At 34.1% G+C, this 12,082-nt stretch overlaps 2 protein-coding genes across 2 annotated transcripts in view; one reads left to right on the top strand and one right to left on the bottom strand.

Annotated features, from left to right (window-relative positions):
• Positions 1 to 4,717, bottom strand: part of lobo (lost boys) — a 30,343-nt gene extending 25,626 nt beyond the window's left edge. The window contains exons 1-2 of the mRNA XM_001352343.4: positions 4,295 to 4,717; positions 4,099 to 4,227 (exon numbers count right to left, since the gene is read on the bottom strand). Of these exons, the coding sequence (XP_001352379.4) occupies positions 4,099 to 4,227; positions 4,295 to 4,717 (552 nt within the window). The remainder of the gene's footprint in view (positions 1 to 4,098; positions 4,228 to 4,294) is intronic.
• A 6,089-nt stretch (positions 4,718 to 10,806) lies between these two features.
• On the top strand, positions 10,807 to 11,828 carry LOC6903685 (uncharacterized). Its single transcript, XM_002136751.3, has 2 exons — positions 10,807 to 11,070; positions 11,152 to 11,828. The coding sequence occupies exons 1-2, from the start codon at positions 10,851 to 10,853 to the stop codon at positions 11,739 to 11,741; spliced, it is 810 nt and encodes a 269-aa protein (XP_002136787.3). The 5' UTR covers positions 10,807 to 10,850; the 3' UTR covers positions 11,742 to 11,828.
• Positions 11,829 to 12,082: the final 254 nt, after the last annotated feature.

Raw genomic sequence — 12,082 nt, 5'->3', positions numbered from 1 at the left:
CTGAAGCTATTTCAGCTATTTCAGAGTTGGTCAAACGGCTGCAGCTCAGCTGTTTATAAATAAATTGATGGATTTTTAGAATTTTTTCGAAGTGCTTCAAAGCTTGGTCTAGCATATTCGTCCTCCAAGAGGACGCCACAGCAACTACTGGCCTATGCGAAAAATACCTCGATCCTCGAGGACTTCGAAATCCCCTAAACACTGCCCCGACGGTTCATATCCCCCCCTATCCGGACAACTAAGGGCCATACTGGCCTATGTGGGGCCCCTCTGAGGGCCGTCCGGGTCAACCTAACCTAACCTAGATATCAATATCGACAGCCGAAAACCCGACGAAGTCATCACTGACCAAGATCGGGCCGCCGATGCCAAGTCAGCGGATCCGGCAGTCGCGATCCTCCAGCAGGCAGCTGCACTTCCACCATATTCACCCACTGCCCACCGATGCAATGTTCCGTTAATGATGTAGTGGTCTTCGGAACCCAGAGGATAGAATGTTAAAAATTACAGGCCAAAATTGACAAGAAAAAACGGAAAAGTGCCTTTTATTTTAGCAAAATGATTTATTTTCAAATAAATTTGTGATGACTCCAGACTAACGCAGCGAAGCCCCGGGAGAAATTGAATTTGTAAAACATTTAAAAATAATAATAATAATTGAACTTAACATGGAACTGACTGTGTCATTTAACCTGTCACCCGATGCGGTGAAACAGCCCGAGACCATAATCGAAGCGCCACCATGTTTAACGGTCTTCTTTGTTTATTTTGGATTTAATTCTAAAGAAATTAAACTTGGATTTTTCGATCCAACCAATCATATTTCAAAAACTGGGACCATTGTGAATATGCTCTGAGGCGAATTGAAGGCGCTTTTTAACATGCTTGATGGACATTCTTGAATCTTCACTAGGGGACCTAAGCCCATGTTAGGTTCCCTGATGAAGATTCAAGGTATTATGAACGTCGAAATGTAGAGAGACATTCTGAGTAACAATTTATCTGGAGAATATGCCGATTATTTGCCACTAGCCACTTGATATTTCAAAAGGACAACGACCCGATACCGCAATGGCCACCGCAGAGTCACGACCTGAACCGTATACAGAACTTGTGGCGAATTCTAAGCCAAGTAGTTGCCCAAAAAAAAAACCAGCAATTAAAAGGATTTGTCCCGAATTTTACAGGAAGAATGGAAGAAAATCTCCCCTCAACAGTACGCACGTCTTGTAGATTCAATACCAAAGCATTGCTCCACTTTTCTTAAGAAGAAAGGTCATCCCACTCAATATTAAAGTAATATTATTAAAAATACTGGGCAAATTTGAACTTTTTTACCATTTTTTTCCAGGTGGCTTAAGTATATGAGCAGGACATTTTGGAGATGGTTTCAGATTTTTATATGTAGAACTATTTGAGACAGAAAATTGGAGCTGTAAAATAAAAACTTGTCTTGATTTTCGTTTAAATTCTTGGTGTAGAGATTGCGGAAAGTTTGTGGGATTTCTTAGATATGTATGTATATAGCTCAATATATTAGAGATGTTTAAGGAAAAATTTGTACCATGAATCATCTCTCTTGTAAGGGATAATAGTAAAAGGAAACATGACTATGAAAATAACATAGATTATCGAAAAAGTGAACTTTTACTTATTTTAATAGGTTTTCAAATCGAATTAAACGAAATTATATGTCAATTGGTAAAATTGGTCGACTTTCAATCAATTTAGAAAATAATATCTGTAGAAAAGTATATGGAAATCTCTTTTTATTAGCTTTTTATGTTTCTTAAAATGTCTGTCGGAAATGTTTTGTCGAAAACGCCCATATATGTATGTACAAAATTAACAGTTGCGCACATTTGAAATACGCGCAAACCTTCAACTTGCATATCAGTTTCATGACAGAGAGCTTTTCTCAGCAAACGATAACATTATAGATTGCTACATTAACAAGCTAGCTGCTATGAAACTGGATGTTGTGAAGCGAATCAGTGTTGTGAAGAATTTTTTCATTTTAGTCTGTGCTCTTATCCGATAACAGGTTCTGTTAAGCGGGCTGCGTCAGCTGTTAGCACAAAGTCGCAAAATGTTGTTGCCCGACCAATTATTTCAGAGCCGAGTTTGAGGTTGGGTTAAGAAAATTCATGTGATTTCAGTCGATAGTATCGATGGCCCAACATTTTTCTTCGAAACGGTTTTCTTTTATGCTCTATTTGAATCGGGTATTGATTCCGCATATAACCACTTGCAGTCCTGTACGACATTATCCATTATGGGAGCCGTTACTTTGAATTCGCCATGTAACAAACTGAGCAAAATTTAAAAATTGTAGAGACGAATATAAATCCCAAAGAAATCGATTCACAGCCCTCCGAAATATATACTCTTTTGGACACGAAAGCAGCTGAAACATTGCGTTATAACAGTTTGGAGGCGTCCCAAAGACGATTGGAATTTGGATTGCAGTTGATCCTTGGAAAATACGCAGACAACCGGCGGACAAAAGGAAACTCCTGCACCACGTGGAATAGCTGCCCAGACCGGTCTATTCAACAGGCCAGCGGGCGAAGAAACTACATCTGTACAACGACAATGCTGTACCGAGGGTGCGCGTGTTGTTCTCCGGATTGAAGCAGCCTTGTTCCCTGGTCCTCGAGCCGCGTCGCAGCCACATGTACTGGTCAGAGTGGTCCTCTGACTCCATACGCCGCGCTGCGATGGACGGATCGGAGCTGCAAACCATCATAGCGGAAGGTTCGACCAGGAGATGAGGATCTGTGCCTGCCCCATCCACTTCCAGCTGGCCAAGGACGGGATCTACTGCATCCCATCCAAGAACTACATCATCTTCAGCGAGAGGCCGCCTATTGCCGAATACGACAGACTTATTGATTCAGCAACCTTGGTTTTGAGATCTGCGCAAATCTGTTTGGTCTTGGGATAATCCGCTCGAGTACGAACGTAGAATACATAATTTAATATTGAGCGTAAACAACCTCAAGTGATTGCTTGCTGTTCTCGCAGCGATGCAAATTGGGCCAGACTGCCGCGATTTTGGCAAAAATTCGAAAAATTGAACGCTTGATTATATTTATGAACTGAAATACATTTCAGACCAATCCGAACACATCCCACCCTTCCGCCCCTATAACTGGCAATTTTTACATTTATACCCGATAGTCAATCAGTACGACTCCCTGCCGCCAGAGGGCGCACACTGCACGATGAAGAGTTTGTGAAAGAGAGGGAGTGAGTAAGCGCGCGGAAGCCACTGAAAATTTATTTGTTCCTTCAGGCTATAATAATAATTTGATCTGATATGGTCATTCTCTATGATTCTACGCTTTTAATTTTCTCGTACCAAAATTGTGGATGCCACAGATTTTCGACCTTTGTGGGAGCGGAAAATAGCGTGGAAAAATTCTTAAACATTCTCCTAAAGATTCAGTGTGATATCACTGAGTATCGACTATAAAAACATCCTTAGAACATCCTGCTGCATCCTTGGCATACCGTTCGTTGCTGCGATCATTTACCATACTTTCCCTATCACTCATTTACATTCCAAGTTTCGTTGAGTTTGGACCTTTGCCGCCTTTTCTGTCCTGTCTCCTAAAGACGCCACCGTAATGTAATACCACTACCTACGGACTGAACAAACTCCCTTCTAATATCTTATGCCATTTGGAACCGAATTTCGATGTTCGATGTTGAACGCTTAAGAATTCGATCTTACTTTGATGGTCCCTTAGGTTCCTCTTTTTTCCTGTGGCGGGTGGAATTCGAATTTTTGTATACAAATTTTTTAAAGAAGACTTAATTATCCCAAGTTTGGTTTTATCTGATTTCAAAGCAAATAATCCCGCCATATCGGGTTTGAAAAATCAAAAATGGGTTGATATATATCTTTAGGAATAGCCATTGTATCGACAAGAATAAACAAACTTTACTCTTTCTATTTCTTAAATTTCTTTGTATATCGGCGTTGCCGATGAAAAAATGGGTTCCAAGAAAGGGTTAGAAAAACTCAGACCATATAAGTTGGGGCCTTCGCACCGAAATTTATATAGATGCGTACACAAAATGTTTTCTTACCAAATTGACTTGGTCCTCTAGCGGTTCAAATTGAATAAAATCAGCAACAAACTTTGAAATTTCCTCTATACTTGATATGAGCTCAGGGTATATAAAGGCCGTGGGTCTAATCGTGGTACATACAAACTTCTGTAAAGGTGCAAAATTTGGCTGTTTATACATATTCTTAATAAAAATTAGTTTCTTGATGATTTACCTGAACTCTGCATTCGTTAGGTAAGGCCAAAACCATTGCCCGTCGCTTTGGGTAGATTAATACAAACTGCTTGCGAAAATTCTCTGCATAGAGTAAAAGAAGTCTTTCCTTTGGGGATAACGTATAGTATGAGGGAGGATAGCATTGTGGACTGTCCTGGAACTCGTCCGCTGTCTCGGGAAATGATAAGTCGATTTTTCCGACATTCAAGGCTGGTTCACCTTCTGACAAACTAAATTCACTTTCCTCATAGGTACCCATTTCTTCTTCACAAAGCTCCTCAGAATCCTGTTCATATCCAAACTCCCCTTCCGACTGCTCGGCTGCACGAAGATCGTCAATTTCTTTTAATTTGGCAGCATGTCGCTGTGGGTCTATGGTGCTGGTCACCTTTTTGTACTTCTGAAATAAAACCTTCGGCATTTTTGGTCTTTGCCTTTTTTTGTTGTTGTTAAAAATAATAAACAGACACTTTTGTCTCTATAACAACGGCGTACGTAGGAAATATGTTTACTTAATATGTAAATTGGTAGAAATAAAATTACAGACAAATTCATACAACACAATTTTATGAGCTTGCTTAGTAAATATTTAGAATGAATGTCGTCTATAGGGGGTGTTCCTCCAATCAACTACAACAAAATTCTGATTCGTGTGCCATAGATTCACGTTCCAGCCGAATTCGAACTGAGTTTAAATTCTAGTTGCCACAGCAGGCTGTCCCGGTTGACTAGAGATTTGGTTAATTATACTGCCACAACACATTATATATTTTTGAAGCCGATATAAACCCGATACTCAGTCAGTGTGGCTCCGTGTGGATGCGTTTCCGATCCTATAAATTATAGATATTCTTCATCAGCATCAATAGCCCAGTCGATATAGCCATTTCTGTCTTTGTGTCTGTCCGTCCGTCTTGCTTGAAGCATTGTTCTTAAAGCAAAAAAAAAACGAGGGGGAACGTTGTGAGTTGCTGCGGACACCGCAACTCTACATTTATACCCGATACTTAGTCAGTATGGCTCTTCTCCGGCAGACGCCGCTAATATTAAACGGCACGACAAAGACAAAGTCCCTTCCGCCTCCTGTGGGGCGAAATTTTGAAATGTATGTGTAATAGTGACATATTACAGAAGTCTGGATACAAAATGTCGTTGCTCTAGCTCTTATAATCTTTGAGCCCTAGGCGCTTATAGGGACGGACAGACAGACGGGGTTCAATCGACTCGGCTATTGATGCTGATCAAGAATATATATACTTTATCCCTCTGGACGTTACACACCTCCATTTTCACCACAAATCTAATATATGTATGTACGCCTACACTCATTTTAAGTATCTTGATTTTTATTGAATAATTATTATTTTTGATTTTTTTTTAATAATTGTTATTATAACTGTTATTCTTGATTTTTATTGAATAATTGTTATTATAACTGTTATTCTTGATTTTTATTGAATAATTGTTATTATAACTGTTATTCTTGATTTTTTTGAATAATTGTTATTATAATTGTTATTCTTGATTTTTACTGAATAATCGTTATTATAATTGTTATTCTTGATTTTTACTGAATAATCGTTATTATAATTGTTATTCTTGATTTTTATTGAATAATTGTTATTATAATTGTTATTCTTGATTTTTATTGAATAATCGTTATTATAATTGTTATTCTTGATTTTTATTGAATAATCGTTATTATAATTGTTATTCTTGATTTTTATTGAATAATCGTTATTATAATTGTTATTCTTGATTTTTATTGAATAATCGTTATTATAATTGTTATTCTTGATTTTTACTGAATAATCGTTATTATAATTGTTATTCTTGATTTTTATTGAATAATCGTTATTATAATTGTTATTCTTGATTTATATTGAATAATCGTTATTATAACTGTTATTCTTGATTTTTACTGAATAATCGTTATTATAATTGTTATTCTTGATTTTTACTGAATAATCGTTATTATAATTGTTATTCTTGATTTTTACTGAATAATCGTTATTATAATTGTTATTCTTGATTTTTATTGAATAATCGTTATTATAATTGTTATTCTTGATTTATATTGAATAATCGTTATTATAACTGTTATTCTTGATTTTTACTGAATAATCGTTATTATAATTGTTATTCTTGATTTTTATTTAATAATTGTTATTATAACTGTTATTCTTGATTTTTATTGAATAATTGTTATTATAACTGTTATTCTTGATTTTTACTGAATAATCGTTATTATAATTGTTATTCTTGATTTTTTTGAATAATTGTTATTATAATTGTTATTCTTGATTTTTATTGAATAATTGTTATTATAACTGTTATTCTTGATTTTTATTGAATAATTGTTATTATAACTGTTATTCTTGATTTTTATTGAATAATTGTTATTATAACTGTTATTCTTGATTTTTTTGAATAATTGTTATTATAATTGTTATTCTTGATTTTTATTGAATAATTGTTATTATAATTGTTATTCTTGATTTTTATTGAATAATTGTTATTATAACTGTTATTCTTGATTTTTATTGAATAATTGTTATTATAACTGTTATTCTTGATTTTTATTGAATAATTGTTATTATAACTGTTATTCTTGATTTTTTTTGAATAATTGTTATTATAACTGTTATTCTTGATTTTTTTGAATAATTGTTATTATAATTGTTATTCTTGATTTTTATTGAATAATTGTTATTATAACTGTTATTCTTGATTTTTATTGAATAATTGTTATTATAACTGTTATTCTTGATTTTTATTGAATAATTGTTATTATAACTGTTATTCTTGATTTTTTTGAATAATTGTTATTATAATTGTTATTCTTGATTTTTACTGAATAATCGTTATTATAATTGTTATTCTTGATTTTTACTGAATAATCGTTATTATAATTGTTATTCTTGATTTTTATTGAATAATTGTTATTATAATTGTTATTCTTGATTTTTATTGAATAATCGTTATTATAATTGTTATTCTTGATTTTTATTGAATAATCGTTATTATAATTGTTATTCTTGATTTTTATTGAATAATCGTTATTATAATTGTTATTCTTGATTTTTATTGAATAATCGTTATTATAATTGTTATTCTTGATTTTTATTGAATAATCGTTATTATAATTGTTATTCTTGATTTTTATTGAATAATCGTTATTATAATTGTTATTTTTGATTTTTTTGAATAATTGTTATTATAATTGTTATTCTTGATTTTTATTGAATAATCGTTATTATAATTGTTATTTTTGATTTTTTTGAATAATTGTTATTATAATTGTTATTCTTGATTTTTATTTAATAATTGTTATTATAACTGTTATTCTTGATTTTTTTGAATAATTGTTATTATAATTGTTATTCTTGATTTTTATTGAATAATCGTTATTATAATTGTTATTCTTGATTTTTATTGAATAATCGTTATTATAATTGTTATTCTTGATTTTTATTGAATAATCGTTATTATAATTGTTATTCTTGATTTTTATTGAATAATCGTTATTATAATTGTTATTCTTGATTTTTATTGAATAATCGTTATTATAATTGTTATTCTTGATTTTTATTGAATAATCGTTATTATAATTGTTATTCTTGATTTTTATTGAATAATCGTTATTATAATTGTTATTCTTGATTTTTATTGAATAATTGTTATTATAACTGTTATTCTTAATTTTTATTGAATAATTGTTATTATAACTGTTATTCTTGATTTTTATTGAATAATCGTTATTATAATTGTTATTCTTGATTTTTATTGAATAATCGTTATTATAATTGTTATTCTTGATTTTTATTGAATAATCGTTATTATAATTGTTATTCTTGATTTTTATTGAATAATTGTTATTATAATTGTTATTTTTGATTTTTTTGAATAATTGTTATTATAATTGTTATTTTTGATTTTATTGAATAATTGTTATTATAATTGTTATTCTTGATTTTTTTGAATAATTGTTATTATAATTGTTATTCTGGATTTTTATTGAATAATTGTTATTATAATTGTTATTTTTGATTTTTTTGAATAATTGTTATTGTAATTGTGCGTGCGAAAGAGACAGAAAATCAGTCTGTGCGTGACGTCGGGCGCTGCGTAGCCACTGCAAATTGATTTGTTTCCTTTGGCTATAAAAATGATCCGATCTGATCCAGATTCAGCAATCTGATATATATGGTCATTATTTATGATTCTGCGTTTTTAGTTTTCTCGAATGTGCAATATTGTGGATGCAACAGATTTTCGTCCTTTGTGGGGGCAGAAGGGGGTGGGGCGAAATTTTGAGATATACGTTTTATAGTGAGATCTAATCCTGTTACGGACACTAAATTTGGTTACTCTAGCCTTAATACTCTCTGAGATTTGTGAATATCCCCAGATTTGCATCCTTTGCGGGGGCGGAAGAGGGTGTGGCGAAATTTTGAAACAAACTCGTCTCGGTCTGATATATTAGGAGTGTGGATACCAAATTTGGTTGCTCTAGCTTTTATAGTCTCTGAGATCTAGGCGCTAATGTTTTACTCTAAGCAAAGCCGCCTATGCTACGTGTGTGTTAGAGAGAGACAGGGCGAGAAAAAATGAAATTGTTTTCTTGATGCTGGCTATAATAATAATACGATCCAATTCAGATTCTGCAGTCTAAAAGATATGGTCATTCTCTACGATTCTGCGTTTTTGGTTTTATCGTATCTTTAAAAATGTGGATGCCACAGATTTTCGTCCTTTGTGGGGGCGGAAGTGGGCGGGGCGAAGTTTTGAAATATTTTTGTAGCAGTGACATATCACAGAAGTCTGGATCCAAAACATCGCAGCTCTAGCTCTTATAGTCTTTGAGCATTAGGCGCTGAAGGGGACGGACAGACGGACAGACGGACGGACGGACAGACGAACAGACGGACGGACGGACAGACAGACATGGCTCAATCGACTCGGCTATTGATGCTGATCAAGAATATATATACTTTATGGGGTCGGAAACGATTCCTTCTGGACGTTCTGTAACGTCCACTTTTACCACAAATCTAATATACCCCAATACTCATTTTGAGTATCGGGTATAAAAAGCAAGCAAATTTGGTGTACGGGCTCCAGTGATGTCACACTGAATCAAGTTTGTTTCGACATTTTGCCACACTTACTACCGCCCCCACGAAAGGCGAAAATGTGTGGCATCCCTAGTTATAGAGATAAGTGAAAGAATTACCATACCAGCGGTATGGAAAGAGATGCAAGAATTACCGTTAGGACATAACTATAAACTGTGGTTCCTCTCTTTCTCTTCATGCTTTACCCATGCAACATACATGTCGCGATCAATATTTCATTACAGCTTAATGTGGGAAACATTTTTCCAGGCAATTTTACTTTCCATCTACTCTTAAAACCTTTTATTCCTATATATTTCTGTTTAAACATTGAATCGAAAAACAACTATCACATAAAATGTATGTTATAGCTCCACACAACAAAATATAATATAAACTAAATAACATTACAAAAATGGCTAGAAACAATTTGGATTTTTAAAGATTAACCTTATGACATGTGTTTTTTTTTTAGAGCTTTACCAGCTGATATATGAGATGAAGCTAACAACTCAAGTTATCCTACAGATTTAGGTGAAATATTATTGATCTATATATGCCTGCTAGCACCTTAGACCCCGAGACTATCTCGTTTTCTATATGATTTCTATAGACGAATTGAACAACCATCGTTTTTTGTTGTAGATTTTGTTCTATTAGTTGCATTTTTGGTCGTAAATCGAGCTCAGGATCAGGACTCGCACATCTGGTTGCGGTTACATGTTTTATAAAGTTCGAAGCGATGCTTGATTTAGCCTCTTATGTCTGTGCGTAACGAGAACAGCGTTTTCACTATTTATATTACATCAATAAAACCTGCATTCAAGAATAATTAGCGACAAATTTGTCGACAGAGACTAGGATTGAGATCGACGCCGTTGATCCGTTTATGGCTGGCGCTAGGATTTATTTGTACTTCCTTTCGCATTTAAATGGCTAGAGAGAGTCTGTCTACCTGGGAGACGCGCTTACATTCATGAAACCAATTGCTGCAACTGCAACCATATTAGCGTTCTGTTCTCATCGCTGTTAAGCGACTCAATTATGTTCCTACACTCTAATTCTCAAATCATTCGGTTGCCCTGGTCCGCTACCTGTAATGGAGCGGGCCAATGCATGAGTGAGGCCGGAGAAGTACTATTTTTTGTTTCGGTTTGCCATTTAATTGCCACTGCTCGTGCTAAGTGTTCCTAAGAAAAACAAGGCACCAACATTCAATCAAGCACATGTCGTCCTACCCGGTTGCCAGTCTTGACTCCGGGCGCCTGTGCCCCGAAAGTCTAGAGTGTCAAGAATAACCTTTGTCTGAGCATCGTTGACTATGCAATTTTTGTATGTGGTTAACTGAATTAACGCGAACTAGCCGTGTACCCAGCCTGAAAATGTATAAAAGGTAGCTACTTTAAGGACAACACATCATTTTGAAGTACGTCTCGAATGGTACACATCGCAGCACAGCACAGCGCAGATCACGTTATAATGCATTTTGCGAAAATAATTATTCTACTGTTATCAGTACACGAAAGTTGCTTGGCATTATATATTAAAAGGGCAGACAAAATGCCAGAAACTACCAGAAGAGCTGGAGGCAACGCAAAGGCTCGGAAAGATGAGTGGGGTGTCTTTCAGAGCACACTCGGACTATCACAAGAGAAAAGTATGTATTCCTGGCTATTGGAATTGGATTGATTGAAAGTTTAACTAACAATTGCGAAATATATTTTTTTATTTCTTATAGTCGATCTTCTAAAATCACAAAAGGACCAACAAGGAACGAAAGAATTACTAAACCGGTTTATTAGGGAAAATTCGAAAATGTTAATGTCCCAAAAATCGACAAACAGGGACGAGTTTACGAGTTTCTACAGATCAGTGCTTAAAAAGTTAACAGCATCAAAGGGCATGCTCAAAACTTCCCTGAATTTCGAGCTGGAAAATGACGATAAGCCTCTGAAACCAATGAAGAGATCTCGCCGAAAGATTGCAATTAAGATGGTGTCCGACGTGCCGTCAGAAAATGTTGACTATTTATTAAAGATGTTCTATCAGAAACATAAGATTCAAGTAAATTATCACGACCGAGATGTTCAAAATGAAGTTGATTATGACAAGCAAGAGCAAATCCCAACCGATTCTGATAAGGACACTGAATACGACTTTGACAATCTGTATGATGATGAGGGCGATGTAGGGCTTATAGCTAAGTCACGTCAAAGCACGGAGTATGGATCCTTCCAAGATCTAATTATGCAATCGAAAATGATCGAGTGGGAGCGAGAGAATGAAGAAACCAAGTTACATAGCTCGAGCAATGACCACTTTATTTAAAATACATAAGTGTCTACATAAGTTGTGTTATTAGAGGGCAGTGGGCGGTGCAATAGGGGTTCATATGCTGGCATTGAACTTATGTGAAGCTTAAGATAGTATAAACATTGTACATATAAGTTTTAAATTTACGGATAGTAAAATGTACAATATTTTCATAAACAAAATAAAATATATTATTTTTTAACTATTATACAATGATATAACATGAAATCATTTACAAAAGTAAAAACTATTTTTAAGTTTTTCAACCATTTATACAACTTTTTCTAATAATATTAAAATTAATTTGTGTGTTTAAGGCTTTCTTTAAAAACGATACTCAATAAATGCCAGGTAAT

This window comes from Drosophila pseudoobscura, chromosome 2 (assembly GCF_009870125.1).
Source record: "Drosophila pseudoobscura strain MV-25-SWS-2005 chromosome 2, UCI_Dpse_MV25, whole genome shotgun sequence".
Lineage (NCBI taxonomy): Eukaryota > Metazoa > Arthropoda > Insecta > Diptera > Drosophilidae > Drosophila > Drosophila pseudoobscura.
The sequence above is the reverse complement of the archived record's forward strand: the minus strand, read 5'-3'. Positions and strand labels throughout refer to the sequence as shown.

Excerpts from the sequence above, each read along its gene's own strand:
- LOC6903685 (XM_002136751.3), top strand. The coding sequence starts at position 10,851 with ATGGTACACATCGCAGCACAGCACAGCGCAGATCACGTTATAATGCAT. Across the intron at positions 11,071-11,151 it reads CGGACTATCACAAGAGAAAA|TCGATCTTCTAAAATCACAA; the intron begins GTATGTATTCCT and ends TATTTCTTATAG.